Source organism: Triticum urartu, chromosome 6A (assembly GCF_056163025.1).
Source record: "Triticum urartu cultivar PI428250 chromosome 6A, HENAU_Tu73, whole genome shotgun sequence".
Lineage (NCBI taxonomy): Eukaryota > Viridiplantae > Streptophyta > Magnoliopsida > Poales > Poaceae > Triticum > Triticum urartu.
In genome coordinates, this window is record NC_141878.1 from 599176558 (window position 1) to 599197192 (window position 20635).

At 46.3% G+C, this 20635-nt stretch overlaps 1 protein-coding gene across 1 annotated transcript; it reads right to left on the bottom strand.

The window, feature by feature from the left end:
• Positions 1-11395: 11395 nt before the first annotated feature.
• On the bottom strand, positions 11396-12081 carry LOC147967056 (uncharacterized). Its single transcript, XM_087527920.1, has 3 exons — positions 11823-12081; positions 11547-11725; positions 11396-11419 (listed from the first exon to the last, which is right to left on the bottom strand). Exons 1-3 carry the CDS (start codon positions 12079-12081, stop codon positions 11396-11398), a joined length of 462 nt encoding a protein of 153 aa, XP_087384046.1.
• Positions 12082-20635: the final 8554 nt, after the last annotated feature.

Below are 20635 nucleotides of genomic sequence, written 5' to 3' on the forward strand. Positions count from 1 at the left end.
ATAGCTCTGGGCCTACCTCCATTGATATAGGACTGCATGTTTTCTAAATTTAACTTAAGGTGCTCTCATCGGAAATCCCTTTTGCAGTTCGGCCTCCAGTGGGGGCCTCCAAATTTAAATTTGAAATTTCATCAAAATTCATATTTTTATATTTCAAAAAATTCTGAAAAAAATACAGATATACATGAAGGCATAACATACATGTGTGTAACTTTTCAGTTCAAAATACGTTGAAACGAGGGTTGTGCAAAAAAGACAAATCTGGAGCTGTTTAACACATGATACTATTCATCCTCACAGGCCATGAATTTTTCTTTTTTGTACAGGTCGCAACTCAAGGTATTTCGTCATGAATTTTTACACATATGTGGGTTGAGCTCTTTTACGGTGATTGGCGAGTTACGACTTGTAATTTCATGTAACTCCATCTCTGATTTTTTGTGACCGTCGATTTAAACACGTAATAAAAATTATTAAGTTAAATTAGTCAAGGGTATTATTGTCTTTGTCCGTTCCGTTTTTTCTTTTGGACTGCCGTTCCGTCTTGGATCGGTCAACCCATCGTGTCGTCAACCCTAACCCACCAGCGCGTCTGCAATACCCTCCCCGTGCGGAGCCGCCGCGGCTACCATGTGGGCGGCGCTGCTCTCTTGTCCTGGTGGCCACCGACGAACCCTGACGTTGCATCAGCTGACCTGCCCCCACCGCCCGATTCCCACTCAATCCTTCCTCGCCGCCGCCGCTGCCGCCGAAGACCTGGATGAGGCGACGCTAACTTGCGGAATGGACACCTCTGCGTCGAGGACACCGACCTCGAGCGGTCCACCAAGAATTCCGAGGAGGCCATCCTCGGCGACCTCTCCTCGCTCGGCCTTGACTGGGACGAATCTGTACATTCGTCCCAGTTGCAGAACATTCATTTTCCAATCTGTACATACGGTTACTGAACATTCATTTTCCAATCTGTACTATAGGGCAGCGATTGCTAATTGCAAGTAGATAATGAGAGATCTCCGGCGGGATCAAATACTATGGCTGATTGCAAGTTGTCATACTGCAGAATTCCTACAGCAAATAAAAAATGAGCATCACTGTATTCTACAGCAAACACTGTTTCTTACCCTGCAAATTCCCAACGCAAGACTTCATAATGCCACAAGGTTGCACTTGTGTGCTATTGCAGATATAAATCGGTGTCATCTTAATATGCTTAATGGAGGTGTACTGTAGGGAAAGGGTGTTGTTTGAAATGTACTGTTTAAGATCTTCCCGGTGCCCCCTTTACCTTGAGCATGCATATCACCGATTAATTTATTTATTTTGGTTCTTCTTTTTGAAGGCTTACACTGACGACTTGGCTATGCAGTGACAGCCTCTTGTTTTTGTTTTTACGCAAGATGCCTACTCATCAAACTATATAAGATATGAATTCTGAAGACAACTACACAGACAGTATTTGTGATGACACATGTAGTTTTATATAGCCCAATTCTGAATTTTCATGGCCACTACTGTGCTTTTATTCTTTGTCGGTTGTTATCTGTCTTACATACATTATTGGTTTTGGCTTATGGATTCATGATATGCTACTGGTTCTTGGTATGCTTAGATGTATATACAACCCTTGGGTGATACGGATATTATATTATGCAGTTGTTTCATCTTGGAAATTGTTTCATGTCTGATTCCATTTGTTACCGGAAAGGGACCACCTTCGGCAAATGTGCTTTTGCAGTTTTAGAATTTTATGAAGTTTTCAGCTATTAAATCATTTTTTTCTCGACCTGTAGCTGAATATGTCTTCTTGCCTGAAATGATTCAGTTTTTGTTGTGTGCAGGACCAAGAATCAGAGAGGAAGGTCTGCCAAGAAAAGAGGATGTCACATGGAAAATGATATTGTACTTATTATGCTGAATTCTGAATTGTTGAAGATTGTACTGTATTTTAGCTATTAATCAGATTCTTTTTTAGAATCATGAGGCTCTTTCTGTATGACCATTACTATGAATTTTTTTAGGAACGTGAAGATTATCACTCATTATTGAAAGAAAACTGTATACATTTGTACTATAATGATTTTTACTATTACTTTGAATTGGCTTCAGCGTAGGGCTATTAATTCGTATTCTGATAGACTATTATTATACATAAAACAACCACCAAATCCATACAACCAGTTCAATAGCAAGAAAATTAAAAAATAAGTCTGTTGGGGCAAGTGGCCTATTGATCAATGCCATAATGAAAAGGTAAAAAGAAGCCACCAAGTGGCCTATTGATCAATGGCGAGGCAAGGCGACATGATGCTATAGTCATCGAGTCCATCATGCTGCCAAGCCGGTTCAAGACCTACTGCCCATTAAGTGAGTGTCAGTGTTGCGAAAAGGCAATTTGAATATAGAGTCGGTTGCCCCCCGTAAGAAGACACACTCAATAATCATCTTGCTATGCGTCATCTAGAAGTTCCAGGTCATCGTCGCGAACAGTAAACAAAAGAGGCCTCTTATCGTCCCAGTCAGGCTGGCCTGAGTTAAGAAACTGTACCAGGTTCAGGTTATGGTGTCCTGGACTAGTGGGTACTCACCATGTCATCTCTCGGGCAGGTGGGCCGGGCCGAGGACCTCCGTTCCGGTTCATTAACGGGCCATTCCAAAAGGCCCATGGCGTATAGACGGACTATTCTCGAAGACTTGGTGCATACTCAAAAGACTTAGATGTCGTCTACACCACGATCTACCACATACATAGTCGACTTATCTATAACCCTAGACCCCATGGTAACTATACAAACTTGGGGGTAGGGCTCGTAGACGACATCAACAATCTCGTGGTGGACAAACCTGTACTCTCTACTCCGTCATAAATTAATACAATAAAAAAGCAGGAGATAGTGTATTATCTCTTCGAGAGATCCCGAACCTGGGTAAAACAACCATCCAATTTTATCATTGCATCTAGGGTACTACCTTGGGACCCCTACTGAGATTCGCAGAATCGACTCCATCATTGGTGGCCCATGCAGGTCTCGCAACGTAGCCGCCGCAAATCAATGGCGATCAACATGGGTGAGCAGATGGGTTCTGGCATGACCTTTATGCCAGACCTGATCTTTGTTTTCGGCGGCAACATGCTCTCCACTGACTCAACCGGCCATCTAGGCCAGTTTGATAACCTTGCTCCGGGCTAGGTCATGGGATTTGGTAACTTGGAGTATACCACGGATTCTCGCGGGGAGCTGGCCTTCTCGAGTTGGGTGTCAGACCAGATCGAGGGACAAAAGACATGCCCGTGCGAACGCCGAGGTAAGATAAGGCTCAGGACGAGTAAGAAAACCTTACATCATACCTGGTCACAATCTCGGATCCGACGACATAGCTTGGGTGCTCGACAACCGACCTGACATCGCAGGAACACCCCAGATCTATGTCAGATCGGATCTCGGGAAAACTTCCCCTGGCACTGATGTCAGATCAGGATTAGGAGGACTCACTACTAGGGAAAACCTTATACACAGAATCTTAGCAGTAGCGCTGGATAAAATGAGGCGCTACTGCTACTTAGTAGTAGCGCGTGCCAGTAAGAGGCACTACTGCTATCTTGTTAGTAGTAGTGTGTTTTAGCAAAACGCGCTGCTGCTAAGTTTGAACTGGGCGCATATGGCTAGCCCCACTTAGCAGCAGCGCGTATCCCTATCCAGCGCTACTGCTATGCTCCGTAGTAGTAGTGCTTTTCTGCAACACAAGCTGCTACTATCACTACCTTATCGTCCCCGCGCGGCCGACGACCCCCTCACTCTCCCTCTCACTCACTCTCCCCCGCACCCCCGTCATCCGCCGCTGCCGCCGTTCCCCGATGACCGTCGTCATCACCCGCCGCCGCTGTTCCTCCTCCACTGAGGTAGTCACTCCTCCCTCCTCCCCTCCCTCCTCCTTGATGTTATGAACCATGCCTCATCTGATGTTTCCGAAGGTCGCCTTGATGTTATGAACTTACGGCCAGGTCATCGTCCTACGCATCACAGTTGTTCATACCGGATTTTTAAAACCGATGAACACATGACAATCAAAGATTGGAAAAAATGTATGGTCACTCATAGGGAGCTACTTGGAAGCAACATTTTGCGAAGTGCAAGAATTGAAGAAAGGATAATCTCCATTCTCCATAATGGAGAGTCGGGGCCTATCTTGTTTTATGCTATTTTATCTAAGAGAAGTAGGTCCTAGGTACAATATGATATTATGTGCTACAATGTGTTAGCTAGAGTTGATGATGATGATCATGAGGAGTTGTTATATGACAATGAGGAGTTGTTATATGACAATGATGATCATGAGAAGTTGTTATATGATAGTGATGTATTATGATGATAAGTTGTAATGATATGATGATCATGATGATGATTATGATGTAAAAACAATCTCTAAATCGCTACTGTATGAAAACTTGTATAATGATGTATGAATATGACATAAAAAAGAGAAAATAGAATATGCAATAGTAGTAGTAGCGCGGGCACAAAGGCGTGCTGCTAGTACTTACCAGTAGCGCTTTCTACAAAACGCGCTACTACTAAGTACGTATAGTAGTAGCGCGTGTAAGTCGGCGCACTGCTACCTTTAGCTGTAGCGCCCTATCAGTAGCGCGGCTTCGCACGCTACTGATAGGCCAAAAACCCGCGCTACTGCTAGGCTTTTTCCTAGTAGTGACTGCAACAAAACCCTTCTGAATGAGATGATAGATCGGATTCATAGGCTCGCAATATCAGATGGCCAGCCCTCTGTTTTATGATCGGATCTGGGAGTCATGAGGGAAGGTTGGATTTTTCGACTCACCAACCACCCACCTAGTTGCCAATGTTGAAGACCTAACCGAGGTCGTACTGACGATGTTATACCATGCAACCAACTTAACCTCCTAGTTAGTGCGGCGGCAATCCTAGATTGGTTTCTCTCTGTAAAACCCTAGCCTCCTCGAGTATATAAGGCCGGAGAGGCTAGGGAGCTTTCATTCCCATCTACTCACGTAGAAACAACTCATAGTCCACTGCTCATAGTCATTCGGCCTTGCAAGTATTGATCATAGTCGTCCCGGCCCACAAGTACCAATCTTAGTCGTCAGGCCCTGCAAATACTGATCATAGTCGTCCGGGTTCAGAAATACCAATATTAGTCTTCCAGGCCCGCAAGTAACGATCTTGGTTGCTCGGGCCGGGCCCACAAGTATCAATCATAGTCGTCCGAGCACACTAAAAAAATTCTAATTTCTTGAAAACATTTCACATGCTTACGCCGAAAATACCATTTCCCTTTGTTTTTTCCAAAAATTTGTACCCTTGCTAGCCGATGGAGCCACCGGCGTCCGGTAAAAAAAAAAAATCTCCCCCACGATCTTATCCCGCCCGTAGCAACCGCCCCTCAACCAAAATCTCCTGCTCCTTTCCCCATCCCCGATTGTCGCTAGTCGCTACCCACCAGATCGGAGGTCCTCCTGCTCCAGCCAGGTCGAACGCCGCCCCCTCCTCATCTGCGGTATCCCGGCGGCCGCCTCACTCACGACCTTCTCTGTGGCTTAGTCTGCTCGAACGCCTACGCGAACCCTAGGTCGACAACGGCGGCGGCGGCGGCCCCGGGGACGGAGGGCGCGGCATCGGCGGGAGAACATATTGGTGCGCCGCCTCGTCCTCCACGAATCCGGCAGAGGAACATACTGGTGCGCCGCCACCTCCTGCCGGAGGAGACGGGCGCCACTGTCCTGTCGACGCCATACTGCCTCATCCCTAGGGTTCGGGTGGCCTCGTCGCGTCTTTTGCTCCGCCGGTGACGCCTCACGGTCTGGCCACATACCCCCATCCTTTACATCTTCCCCTTAGAATCTTCGTAGGTTTTTGTCTACCACTGAATTGCATGTCTCAACTCTGAACAATCGTAATTACAGTACCATCCAACTGTTGTCACATATCCTGTACTACAGCTTTGAAAGGAAACCACTAGTTGACTGAATTGCGTAGCTGATTGCAACTCCACATATCCATCAGCTGCTTGTTTCTGTTAGTTGGGAACTTTGATTATCTAAAGCATCAAATGAACGTGAAGTTACTTATTTACTGCTAATTATTCAACACTCATAAAGGTTCAGTTCATATTGTTCTGCACTGATGGTGTAGGTGTTATGCATTGTGTAATTTTAATACCATGTCATTTCCTATAGTTCCCTTTCACTGATCCAATCATGCCATGATGCCTTCTTCTTTGTGCCATGTGTAAGTCCAGTACCAGAGTTATTCCTTTTAATCAAGCACTTGATCACAGCATATATTTTGCACTGTGTTTGCTTGATCCAGTGATATCAGATGCTACACTATATCGATGTATTGCAGATTGACTTAAGTCACAAGTACCCATCTTACTTGTCTGAGCTCACTAGTATCGCCTGATCTATTCCAATTCCTTCAGATTCCTTGATCGAGGTATTTTCTTTTGTATCAACTTCTCTTTGATTTTTTTCCAATTTCTCTGCCAACAGGAAATTCATATTCAATGATACTTTATTGACCTATTATTCCTGTTATTTAGTTATTTGATGTAGAAATTGTGGCTGAGGATCGTCCAATGGAGATTCCTGACCCCCAATTCTTTGGTATCGACAATAACACGAATCTCAAGTGCTACCACGGGAGCTACTGGAGAGTAAGGTAGCTTTCGACATGGCTGCGACAGGCAGGAGGATTTCTCGCAAATGAGGAGAGATCTTCAAAGAAATTATCATTCTATACCATTCTTAGATTAGGTTCTCTAAGTGTTGCCATGACTTTAGCCACTTTTGTTCTTATGTTTTGTGTATAATTTGATTGGTTGGTGGTTAATTTGTAAAAAACTTGTATGATCGAATTATTACTATCCATTTCTATCGGCCTATAAATTGTCTGTCATGCTGCTTGAATTCTAACTTAGTGATTTATGGAGATATGTCAATGGCATGAGGCAACAACAGATATTGCCATTGTTATCGAGATGACGACAGATATTACTGGATGTACACGGCTTCTGTATTTTGCCAATCCTGTAGTTTGATACACCATTGGGTTCATCTACGGCAGAACATCATTAAATTTAATGTGGATGGGGCCCATGTCTTGGGCCAGCAGCATGGAGCTTGGGGCGTTATTGCCAGAGATTCAGAAGGTCAAATTGTGGCTGCCAGGGCTGGGCATGCCTTGAATGTGTATGATGCATTTGCTGCTGAACTGCAAGCACTGGAGAAAGCTATCGATTTGGCAGCTGAATTAGGTGTGGTAAGGATGACGGTGGAGACAGAAGCACAGCTGGTTGAGCAAGCATTAAACAGGCATGCACTTGATTTCTCCAAGGAAGCCCAGGCGATAGAAGGCATCAAAGTACAGGCCGAACTCTGGTTCACCTCATGTGAGTTTCTTCACTGTAAGCTTGTTGCAAATGTGCCTGCCCACTCTAGCGCAATTAGGTTTAAATCTCCATGATGGAGACGGTCTTATGTTTGATGATAATGTCTCAGCCATTGTAGCTGATGCTGTATCGGGCGATGTAGCCCAGACTGTTTCATAATAAAGCTTTGTGCTTGCCCTAAAAAAACTTCCTGTAGTTCGATACATATTAGTTCCTTTCTCTAGTGTAATAACGATTAATGTTGTATCACCAATCGTTCAGTGTGCAACCTTGTTATGATAACATGATAATTCTGTAAACGAGCTTCTCAACTCCTTTTTTTGGGTTTTGAACTTGGTCTACCACCTCTGTACAAAATATAAGACGTTTTTGCAGTTTAACTTGGAACTGCAAAAACGTCTTATATTTTGATAGGGGAGTATTAAACTGGGGCCCAGCTGAATCTAGGTAACAAAGTAACAGTACAATTTGGAGCAGTGGCTTCCTGGAATCAATACGTAAACTCAGAGATTGTGTCTAGCTTTGCAAGCTCATGGGCAACATTGTTACAAGCGCGGAAGTATAAAAGCAACTGATCAAACTGACAGACTCATGATCCATCTAACATACAAATATACATGATGTACCGATATGTGAATAAGTGACAAGTTAACCATTTAGTCTTAGTGCAAACGATCCACGGCTAGGAGTATTGAAATGTGACAGAATTGGTAGCTGAAAGAGGAGGCGACGACAACATAATATGCGGCAACAGGTCCCTGGCAGCAGCCACAACTGAAATGGCTGCGGCAGGCCAGGCACACAATTCCGGCATGAGACTAGCAGCGCCCCACACCGGCAGTAGGTGACAATGTTCCAAATCGTCCATTATGCGCGTAACATTTCGTGCACTTGGCTTGTAAGCTTCTTACCTGCTCAAGATACAAGAAAGTGCTATCAAAACTGCCACAAACCTGACAATATGCGACTATCATTTAACATAAATACGACAAATATGTCAAGATGGTCTTTGAAATATCTTACAAACTGGTTATCATTCACAAAGGGCAGCCGCAGTGACTCTGCATTAGCACATTCTTTCAATACAAGTCTCAAATCACTCTTAGATAAGACAAGACATTACATACCATCCCAGCCATTCTTGGAGGAATAGTACAAGACAAGAGTGAAGCACACCATTTCGTCCCCATAATTTTTGCTACTAAGGGCATGTACAATGGTTCTATCTTAAGAGTGCCACGTAGGATAAATAATGAGGTGGAGGAGAGAGAAATCATAAGAGAAGGCTTGTCTTATTTTATTTAAGAGAAGACAAGAGATGATCTCTTAGCACAATTTGTCTCACCATATTTTTAGGAACAACTAATTATTGAAGATAAGGCTAAGGGCATCTCCAGCCGCGCCCCAGGAAGGCCTCCCCAGACGATTTTTTCGCGCCGGCGCCAAAAAAACGGCCCAGTCGCGCCCCCAGGAGCCCGATTTTCGCCGGCCTGGGCCGAAAACAGCGCCGGCGGACGCAGGCCAAACCCGGCGCGCTGGGGGGCGCCCGGGGGCGCCGGGGCGAACTGTTTTGGCGCGAAACAGCCACGGGCCCGCCGCGTCAGCGACACGGCGCCTCGTCTTCCCCCAACGGCCTTGGTTCCCGCAGGGAATCAATGCCAAGGCTGCCGCCGGTCAGCCTTGCCATTGATTCCTCACGGGCGGCGCGTCACGGGACGGCGCGCCGACGCCTCCCCTCCCTCGCACGCGTACACACGGGTGCGGCGCAGCTATATAGCCGGTGGCTTGCACTCGCCTGTGCCCGCACCAGCCCCGCCCCTCGCCGCCGCCCAGCTCCTCCCTCTCCCTACCTCTCCCGAGCGCCGCCGCCCAGCCCCTCCCTCTATCTCTCTACCTCTCCCGAGCCCGTCGCCATGGCGGAACGCTACCCCGGAGACGAGGCGGCGGCCAACGGCTTCGGCCGCCGTTCGCTCCGCAAACAGGAGTCCTGGCTCCTGTTCCAGGCGAACATCCCGGCGCCGCCGGACATGCGTGCCGGGCCGACGGGGTGGAGGCTCAGCGCCGGGGGAGTGCCCATTCCCCCGTTGCCCGACGCCGTGGCGAAGCCGAATTACTTCGCCGAGGAAGTCGAGGTCGTGCGCGCCTCCCTCACCGACGCCCAACTCTCCCTCCCCCAGTACGCCGCCGACAATCACGCGGCTTGGGCGGCGTATTTCGAGCGCCGCCAGCAGCAGCGCTTGGCGTCCATCAACGGCGCGCCAGTGGTTGCGGCCGGCAGAACAGCGAGGGGCGCCACCTGTGGTGGGGCGTCCCCGGCCGCACACTCGAGGTCGTGCTGACGTACCTCAACGGCGGCAACGACCCGCCGTTGGCGTACCCGGCGAGGGCGCCCGCCCCGGCGCAGCACCGACGCGCCGGGCCATGGGCGCCAAGGAGGTTCGGGTCCTCCTCCTCTTCTTCCTCCTCCCGATATTCATCGCACTCCTCCGGCACTCCGGCCCTGCTCGGCGTCAAGGCCGAGCCCGCGGCGGAGACGCCGCTCGGCCGGCGCACTCGCAGCGCCGGCATCGTCATCAACAAGGGCGGCCGGCGCGCCTACTCGTCGGCTCCTCCTCCGCGCTTCGTCAAGCCAAAGACGGAGCCGGGGCTCGCGCCGGTGAAGACGGAGCCGGGGCTCGCGCCGGTGAAGACGGAGCAGGGGCTCGCGCCAGTGAAGAAGGAGCCGGCCACGCCGATGACGACGGAGCTCGACGACGACGACGCGGCCCTGGAATGGGCGCGCAGGGACTCCATAGCGATGGAGAAGGAGCGCCTGGAGAAGGCGAAGGAGCGCCAGCGCACCGCCCTGCTTCGCTTCGCGGAGCGTCGAGGCGGCCGCGACGAAGGCGGAGTCGTCGTCATCTGCGACAGCGACGACGACGACGACGATGCGCCGCCACCAGTCCGTCATGGCGACGCCGGGCAGGGGTCCAGCAGGGGCGCCAGCGTCAAGGAGGAGAAGGCCGACGACGACGATGGTGGCGACGGCGGCGACTTCAGCCAATTTTTCCTTTAGATTAGTTTATGTATATGTGCTATGTAATGAAAATCCGCGAACTTCGCCGAAATTTATCGTGTTTGGCCGAAATTTATCGTGTTTGGCCGAATTTTATCGTGTTTAAGCCGAACTTCTTTTATTTTAAAACGTGCCTGGGGGCGGCCCTGGGGCCGGCGGCTGGGGACCAACTCGCCCCCAGGCCCAATTTTTGCGCCGGCTCACCCCCAGGCAGCGATTTTAGGCGCCCCCTGGGGGGCCAACGGCTGGAGATGCCCTAAGAGATGACCCATTGTAGACATGTTTTCTTGTCATCTCTAATTTACATGCAAAACTTAAGATAAGACTATCTTATCAACCATTGTACATGCCCTAGTGGTCGTCAAACATCTAGTAACTGAGTTAGGAATCAAATACATATGACGAAATTCAGCAAAAAATTATGTAATGATTTGTTCTCAGCTATTTATTCAGCATTTTGAATGTCAGGTTTGGCAGGAAGAGCAAAAACCATTATTACTGTACTTAAGAAAACAGAATGCCAGACAACATGCTGTCCCAGTAGGATAAGAGATGTGTCTAAACGGTGACAATGCAAAGAATATTGTACTTACCTTGCAAAAGTTTAGATCAGGGGAAGGATGGACAGATGAACATGACTTCTTCCATCTCATTGTAAAACCAAGCTCTTGGGTGGCACTCGAAGAAGAGATCAAAAAACATGCCATGTACAAAGTGAATGAAAGCTGTTAAACTACTATATTGAAAACTATTCGACAGAACAAGAAATTATGTAGATTCAGTGAGCGACACTCATGATCCCATATACACTACTGTATTCATCAAGCAGCAGCAGCAACAACACGAACAACACTATTCGAAAGTATTGGTTATGACAGGAGATAAGATGACCTACTCTTTCAGTTGACAGACTCCCCATCAGTTGTGACATTTGTTCTTGTTCTGCAAATAAATAAAATAAATAGCACATAACTGAGTATAGTTTTGAGTCACAATTTGATGTTTAGTCAGCAACAAACGTAACTACCAGATAGGCAATTAAGTGTAGAGAAAAGCAAGAAACAACAACCTTTGGGTGCAAGCTCCTGTGCAGTCCTATAAGCTTTGCACCATCAGAACCTGAACAGAGCAACAACGAGAACTCGGCTATGGCATCACTCGTCGCAGCGCCAGTAACACTATGGAGAGAAATGGTGATGCGAGGTAAGCTCTTTGCCTTGGTAGCCAGAAGCTTTGCACCATCAGAACCTGAACAGAGCAAAGATGACGTTATCTATCATGCAATGTTTGCCACAAGTGAGATGAGTTTTTTGGGGAATTTGAAGTGGGCGGGTGGGTGGCATGCCGGGTGACTTGCGGAATTGGTCGGCGGCAAAGAGCAGCTTCACCTCGCCGGAGGACAAGGAGGACTTGAGGTAATCCACGAAGTCGACCATAGCGCAGCGGACGAGGAAGGAGCGGAGGATTTTAGGAGGTCGACCATGGCGCAGCGGACGGGGAAGGGGAGGAGGAGGCCGGGGACGGGCATGTCCGGGCGAGGAGGAGCGGATCCCATCGACGGCGCGGGCAGAAGAGGAGCGGCGGCGCGGGAGTGGGGGAGCCATTTGAGCGTCGAGGGTGTGGTTAGAGGAGACGACGGGATCGGGCGAGGAATATTCCAAACTATATGACGGATCTACCCTTTGAAAAACTAATTGGTCTCATCAAAAATTTGTAATGGTCCCACAGTTATTTGTAATTTCATGTAATTTTAGTTTTATAACTCCCTGTAACTCCTATTTTTTCACCATCGGATTAGGGTGGATGGACGGCTCGTAAAATCGCCAATCACCATAACAGTTGTAACGTGGGTTACATCCTTACATGCACGTATATTTTTTTCAGAATTTTTTAAACCATAAAAGTTTGAATTTGATTTTTTCAAAAATAAATGCCTTTCCAGATAAATAGACGTGTATGGAGGCCACTGCCACAGCACCGTAGTACGAATACGGCTGTATTAAGTATACAAAACGTGTATGTACTGAAAAGGGTCATACGGTTAGACGTGACCTAATTATTTCTTTTTCTCCACCATGCTCTTAATTATGAAGGGCTATGTCCAGTACTGTAGCTCCTTAAGTCACATTCGATGTAAGTTCCTACTTAATTTAGCATTTGCTTTATGGTTTTCCTAGACCTGACAAGTCTTGTAGTAGCTCCTTCGGTGACATTCGATGCAAGTTCCTAGTTTAACCCCTTTTTTGCATGTCCATTAGTACTATAGCTCCTTGAGTGACATTCGATGCAAGCTCCTACCTTAACAAACAAATTTTAAAGATATCATGGGTCTGTCCAGTACTGTAGCTTTCCGAGGTGACATTCGATGCAAGTTCCTAATTTAACATTTTTATTATTTATCTGGGCGCTCCTTAAGTGACATCCGATGCAAGTTCCTACTTTAACATTTTATTTTTAATTTTTTGGCATGTTATCGTAGCTACTTGGGTTGGGTGACAACTAGTTTATGCAGATTCAAAAAGAGATTCCTAAGTGGAAAAAGAGATTCCAATGACTAATATACCATTTCCACCTTCAGGTACTGTTTCGTTTTGTAAAAAGGATAAGTATATTTTTCGTCCTTGAAGTTTCGTAATAGTTTAGAAATCGTCCCTCAATTTTAAAACCACTAAAACTAAGTCCCTCAACTATTTAAACTGGATAAGTTTCGTCCCTTCAAGTGGTTTCAGTATGATGTGAAACCAGTTTTGATTAAACTGGCCACGTGGCCTGGTTTTTACCCCAACTCGATCCACTTCCAGAGTGGGGGCGCTCGCCTCTGTCAGTCACCACTACCAACCTGCTCAACGCCGCCCCCGAGATCGCCAAGCTGGTCGCCGACGCCCACCCGGTCCTCGCTTTCACCAATCGCGATCTCTTACCAATCTCCTCTACTCCGCCGACGGCCTCCGCTCGCCATCCTCCAATCCTTCCCTGCTGACGCCTCCAATCCGCGGATTGTCGCCACCATCGAGGAGATCTCCGCCACGACACCTGAACCCCCGCTGTTAGGATCGCATCATGCAGGACTTGGCACACGTCTTTAGGACCTCCTCCTCCCATGCACGCACGTTCTGTTGTGCGCTCAACTGCACAGGATCGGCAGCGCTAGCTAGTAGGGCTGGTGGGCGCTGGGCGTTCGTGCCGTGCGTGTGCGTCAACGACGAGTTTGGGTCGCTACCTGCTAGCTCGGTTGTGCTTCGTGGCCCAGCTAAGTGTGCGTGGCCCATTTTGCGGCCTCTCTTGATTTTTCCAGCGAGGCAGCGACAAGACCTAGCCTTGGTTGTGTAGCCAGTCTACAGACTCGGCCGAGGAGAGCCGCCGATGCGGGACGGCCGGCCTCCTGCCGACCAACACTGAGCCAAGTCGCCAAGATCGACTGCCCTGAGACCTGCCATGTGCTTCCATATGAATCGCACCGGCGCGCGAGCTCTGGATCAGGGGATGCTACATCATAAAACCAGGCCACATGGCCACTTTTAATCAAAACCGGATCCACATCATACTAAAACCATCTAAGGGACGAAACATATCCGGTTTTAATAGTTGAGGGACTGAGTTTTCGTGGTTTTGAAGTTGAGGAACGATTTCTAAACTATCACGAAAGTTCAAAGACGAAAAATATACTTTTTCCTTTGTAAAATGGGCCCTGTCTCATCCAACTACTTACTCCTCAGTCCAGCAGCTCGGCAGCTTGGCCAATAGTATGGAAATTCTGAAAACTAATATGGAGCAATAGTTCGTTATCACTCAGAATTCCAACAAGGACTAGCGGTAATGCATAGTACTAAGCTGGATGAATGGGTAATTGGCCAAGGCCAAGAATACAACCCACACTATGGCATGCCATGACAAGAATTAGAGGATGGTTATAATCGACTGGACCAATGGCGGACCTAGCAATTCAAGTTAGCCGGGGAGAACATGTTAGGACAAAAATTTGTCTATGGGCATTTGCGTCCAACATTAAAGCTTCAATCCCCAATCGGTCATATCATCGTCAGCCAGCATAAAGAGGATTAGGGAAAGCACCATCACCAAGAGAGACCACGGATCTGACAGACATACCACATCCAATAATATGCGTATATGGTAAGTCCACTCTGACAATTAGTCTCAGTTTCAAATCTCAGTTTTTTGCTGTCTATATGAATGAATGATTGACTCAAAAACTAGATTCGGAATCAAATCGTTCTAGTACCATGCACAAAAAATTTCTATATGGCAAATTTGAAAACTTTTTTTTGTAAAAATTCAATAATTTGGCAGTACTTTTTAGTGTTTATATCAGTGAAAGCCTGATTTCAGGCCTATGCTTTTTGCAAACTTTAAACTGTTTTTCCACTCGACCAGTGCTCATTAGTCCGTAAGAGAGTGTAAGTGTGGAACTCGCCCTCCCTATACAAAATTCCTGGCTCCGTCCCTGAGCCTGGAGTTGCCTGATATACTAACTAAGAGTAACACAGATGAGAAATAATGTGACAAACAAATCTTCGATATGCTCTTAGACAGTGAAGCCTCAGGGTGACGGCACGAGCAAGCTTTTTGGCCCGCTCGTGGCCCGTTAAGGACCGGACCGTGCGGTCCAGGCCCGGTAGGAAAACTGGTCGGTCCGGGCTGCAATTTTCGGCCGGAGAAACTGTCGGTCCGGTCCGGTCTTTAACCGAGAAAACATAGTCACCACCGCTGCCGTGCCTCGTCGCCGTGGCCACCGGCAGCCCCCGTGTGAACCATCATGTCCCGCAGCTTCCCCTCTCATCCCTTCCTTACTTTCCAGTGCGCCATAGCCTCTTGGTGCCGCTCGCCATCGCTGCCATGTGTGCACCAGCGCGGATCTGAAGTTCTCGACCATGGAGTCGACCCCAAACCTGGCACCAATTCCAGCCATGGCGACAACACGTACACTGGCTACCAGCTGCCCCAGGTACTAAACAACTTAAGGAAAGAGCTACTAGTGTTGTGATTACTGTCATTGAGGGAGAAGCTAGTGTTAAGGAGTTAGAAGAAGCGTTCTCTGATTACATTGGGACTAAATGGCACTGTACTGCCCATACTATTGGTCCTAATACTTATGTGATGAGATTTCCCAATCAAAGAGATGTGAAAAAAGCATGTTACAATGACAGGATGATCCTCAAATCTTGTGGTGCAGTTGTTAGAATTGTTCCTTGGTCGGCCAACATTGGGGCTAAAGGAGTCATGGAGATGGCCTAGGTTAAAGTAGCTAACATTCCTCTGGAAAGAAGAAATGAAAGGAATGTCGCCTATGTTTCTTCCCTGGTGGGTGTCCCGCTCGAGATCGACATGGCCACCCTGCACAAGCCTGAATTTGTCAGGGTCTGGCTGGGCTGTCGCAATGTGGACGAGCTCCCAGGGGTAGCTGAGGCAGTGCTGGGTACGCACTTCTTTGACTTTTTCTATGAAATTGAGAAAGTGCTGGTGCGTGACCCAGAGAGAGAAAAAAAGGCTGTGGAGGTGGAGGAGGATACCAAAAAATCCCCTTATACAAAAGCTGCTGCTTGGGGCAAGCATGACCCTAAATCTGGAAACAAAGAGAGAAATGAGGGGTGCAGCAAGTATGGTGATAGTGGGCACAATGGCCCTGCTGACGCAAAAGAGGAAGAAAGTATGGAGTCTGAAGAATCAGAAGATAATATGTTGCTGATTGAGACTATGGCCGTGGAGGCGTACAGTAAAGAAAAAGCTCAAGGTTCTCAAGCAATGCTGGGTATTGATGATGCCAAGCATAATGCTGATGAGATTCAGGTAGAAAAAGATGATAGTGCATGTTCTTTCGTTGCTGCTCTAACTCATATAAATATAGCTCAGTTAATTGTGGCTATGGAATGTGAGCAGGTGGTGGAATGTGAGGGGGAGGACCTCTCCAAGCTGGGAAAATCAGACTACCTGGTACAATACCCCACCTCTTCTTCTGAGGATGTGGGAGAGGTGATCCCTACACCTCCCCTTGTTTCTGAAGAAGTTAAGAGATTTAGCCTGAGGAACTTGTAGAATATGGAGGGAAGAATGCAAGAGAAGGCTGTGGCCATTTTCAAAAAGAGAAACCTGGAAGGTAACTTAGCAAATCATAACTCTTTTGATGCTTTATCTAACCCTGAGCTCATGATTCGTGCTGTTAAGATGGGGGTAATTTTTCCTGATAATAATTTCTCTAATGTGGATATCATTAGAGAACTTGAAAAAATAAGGGGGGGAAACTCTAAAAGAGAGGAAGAAATTAATAATATGAGAGATGAAGAAGAGGTGATGTATGTCACCAATGGAAAAGGGGAAACAACTCCTGTTAGTACTGAGTGGGGGGGGGGTGGAGAAGAGGACATGGAAGAACGATTTACCATGGTCCGGTCTAGGAAAAAGAAGAGTCCTAAAGTTCAAATAGCTGTTTTCAGACCCACTACGAGAAGTCAAAAGCACCTTGTTGAGAAAAAACAAGCTGGCAGCCCTGTTCATAATACCAGGGCCACCAGAGGGGGGGAGAAAGGGAAAAAGATATAAATGATAGGTCTATTTTGGAATTGCAGGGGGGCAGGGAAAAAAGGGATGAAAACCTACCTATCCCATATAATCAGAGACCATTCCCTTGATTTTATTTGTTTGCAAGAGACATTAAAAAAGAATTTCCTGGAGAGTTATTTCAGGAAACTTGATCCTTATAGTTTGTTTGAGTGGGATTGGATCCCATCAATTGGTAAGGCTGGGGGCATCCTGTGTGGTGTCAAAAAAGAAAATTTTTAAGTTGTTGCTTGGAGGAAAGGCAGATTTATTCTGCAGGTATCTCTTTATGATATTGTTATGAAGAAAATTTGGACACTGTGTACAGTGTATGGAGCGGCTCATGAGTGTGACAAGAGTGATTTCCTTGGTGAACTGGCAGATTTTTGCTGCCACATTCAAACCCCCTTGTTGATTGGAGGTGACTTCAATATTCTTAGGCACAATGGGGAGAAGAATAAAAGATGGCACCGCTCGGTGCATTCTGATCTGTTTAACTCAATCATCAACACTATGTGTTTGAATGAGATTCATATGAGTGGAGGAACCTACACTTGGTCTAATAATCAAGCACACCCCACTTTAGAGAAACTGGATCGTGTGCTTATGAGCAACGATTGGGAAGGCATGTTTCCTTTTGTTAACATGAAGAAACTCGTTAGGGAGGTCTCTGACCACAATGCTCTCCTTTTGTACTCTGATAATCATGTTATTAGAGCTCCACAAAAGAGAGAGTTTAGATTCAAACTGAGTTGGTTAAAATCTGAGGAGTTTGTGCCTCTAGTTAACAGGATTTGGAACCAAAAAGTGAATGCTACCGATCCTATTGATATTTTGAATATCAAATTGAAAAGATTTAAGAAATTCTTCAAAGGTTGGGGATCAAACAAATTTGGTCATGAGAAGAAAAGGAAACAGGAGATTAGAGATGAGCTTGCGGTTATTGAAAAATTAGAAGAGGATGGTAATATTGACCATGAAATGTTTGGTAGAAAGACGGACCTCCTAGTGGAGTTGAATGAAATACTTATTAATGAGGAGCTGTTTTTGTTGCAACAGTTTAAAGAGAGATGGTTGCTTGGGGGGGACCAAAACACGGCTTACTATCAAAAAATAGCCAACGGAAATAAACGTAAAAACACTATTCACTCTCTTAATGTTGGGGATACGGTGATCGAAGGAACTGAGAAGCTCCTGGAACATGCTACTGACTTTTATAAAAGTCTTTTTGGGCCGGCTTAGGGGAATATGTTTCATCTTAACCCTGATAGCTGGGGAGCGGAGGAGAAGCTGAATGAGCTAGATAATGAGAATCTTAACAGGCCTTTCACGGAAGAGGAAGTGAGAGAGGCCTTATTTTCCATGAAAAGCAACAGGGCTCCGGGCCCGGATAATATACCTGCTGAATTCTACCAGCATTGTTGGGATATAGTTAAAGAGGACATAATGAAGCTGTTCACTGCCTTCCATGCAGGAGAACTCGATGTTAGTAGACTGAACTATGGCATCATAACTTTGTTGCCAAAAGTCAATGGGGCCAACAAAATCCAGCAGTTTAGACCCATCTGTTTATTGAGATGTCCTTACAAATTGATTACTAAGGTGCTCGATAACAGAGTAGTACCTTTTGCTGACAAGTAATTCAGCAGACACCAGAATGCATTTATTAAACATAGAAATATCATGGATGGGGTGTTGTCTTTGCATGAGATTTTACATCACACTTCCATTAAAAAAAGAGTAGGCATTGTCCTTAAGCTCGATTTCGAGAAAGCATATGACAAAGTGAATTGGGATTTTCTGTTGGAATGTCTTGAGATGAGAGGGTTCGGTACCACTTGGTGTAAGTGGATCAAAAGTGTCCTGACTGGTGGCACTGTCAGTGTTAAGTTGAATAATGTCATGGGATCTTATTTCAAAAGCTTTAAGGGGGTCAGACAAGGAGATCCTGTGTCGCCATTCCTTTTCAACATAGAAGTTGAGTGCCTATCTAAGATGGTGTTATTAGCGCAAAAAAACAATCTAATTACTGGGCTGGCGCTAGATCTTATTGAAAACGGTGTGGCCATTCTGCAATATGCAGATGATACGGTCTTGTGTATTGATCATGACCTAGATAAGGCAGTAAATATGAAATTGCTGCTGTACATCTTTGAGCTCATGTCTGGGATCAAGATCAATTTCCAGAAAAGTGAAATTCTATGTGTGGGGGGAGATGATGATATTCTTAAAACTTATGCTGAAATGTTCGATTGCCAAATAGGGCACTTTCCCATGAAATATCTGGGAGTGCCAGTGACCTTTTCATCCTTGCGAGTTGCTGACTGGGATTTTCTAGAATCCAGATACATTCAAAAGTGCGATTCTGGATTGGGGGGGAATGCCTCATCCGGAGGACGCCTGACGCTGCTAAATGCTAACATTTCTAGCATTGCGTTTTATTATATGGCCATGTTTCTTCTCTCCAAAACTATACTTGCTAGGATTGACAGGTGTAGAAGGAGATTTTTCTGGCACGTGACCCAGAATAAAAAGCGATATTATCTTGTCAAATGGACTAGAATATGCATATCTAAGAATAAAGGAGGGCTGGGTGTAAAAGATTTACACAAACAGAACCTCAGTTTACTTACTAAATGGTGGTGGAAACTAGAAACTAAATCTGGCCTTTGGCAAGATATTGTGAAAGCTAAGTATTTTAAGAGGGCCACAGTGGCTAGTATTAAAATGAAAAGCAATGATTCTCCATGCTGGAAGGCCATTATGAAGGTGAAATATGTTTATATGGCCGGGAGAAGAGTGATTATACAATCTGGAGATGTTGCTAGGTTGTGGATTGACCCCATTGGGAACAACACACCTCTGGCGGAACAATTTCCTCGCTTATTCTCCATCTGTAATTTCCCTGAATGCACAGTGGCTCAGTGCTTAAATGTTGATCCCTCCTCTTTCTTTAGAAGGAGATTGAGTAATGAACTCAGTGATCAATGGATGAGTGTGCGCGAAATGGCCAGAGAAGCCTGTGTTTCAAAGGCATCCGATGTGATTAGATGGGGCCTGGGAGGGAAATCCACCTTTACTACTAAATCAGTTTACTCTTTCTTGGAGAAGAACATTGCTGGGTGTGATTTTAGATGGATCTGGAATGCCAGAATACCTTTGAAGATACAAATATTCTTGTGGCAGCTGTTTCAGGATGCTGTCCTAACGAGAGAAGTGATGAAACATCGAGGGTGGAAAGGAAATCCTAAGTGTTCCTTTTGTGTTGGGCGAGAAACTGCTCAACACTTGTTCTTTACATGTACTGTTGCCAGGGTGACCTGGAGGACGGTGGCATGCATGTTTGGCACTTCCTTGTGCCCCGACAACATTTGGCAAGCTTATGCATGGTGCTATGTGATGAAGCTATGTACCTAGGGTAGGGGCATGGACCTGTTCTAAGTGCCCTACCCAAGGACATCCCTAGAAGAAGTCACCTTTCAATCGACTTGAAGGTATCCCACTCGACGGATTCAAGACACTCGACCATGACGCTATCACTCGACCACGAAGCCAGTCACTCGACTGCAAGGAGTTCTACAGTCACTCCGCACACAAACGGTCGGT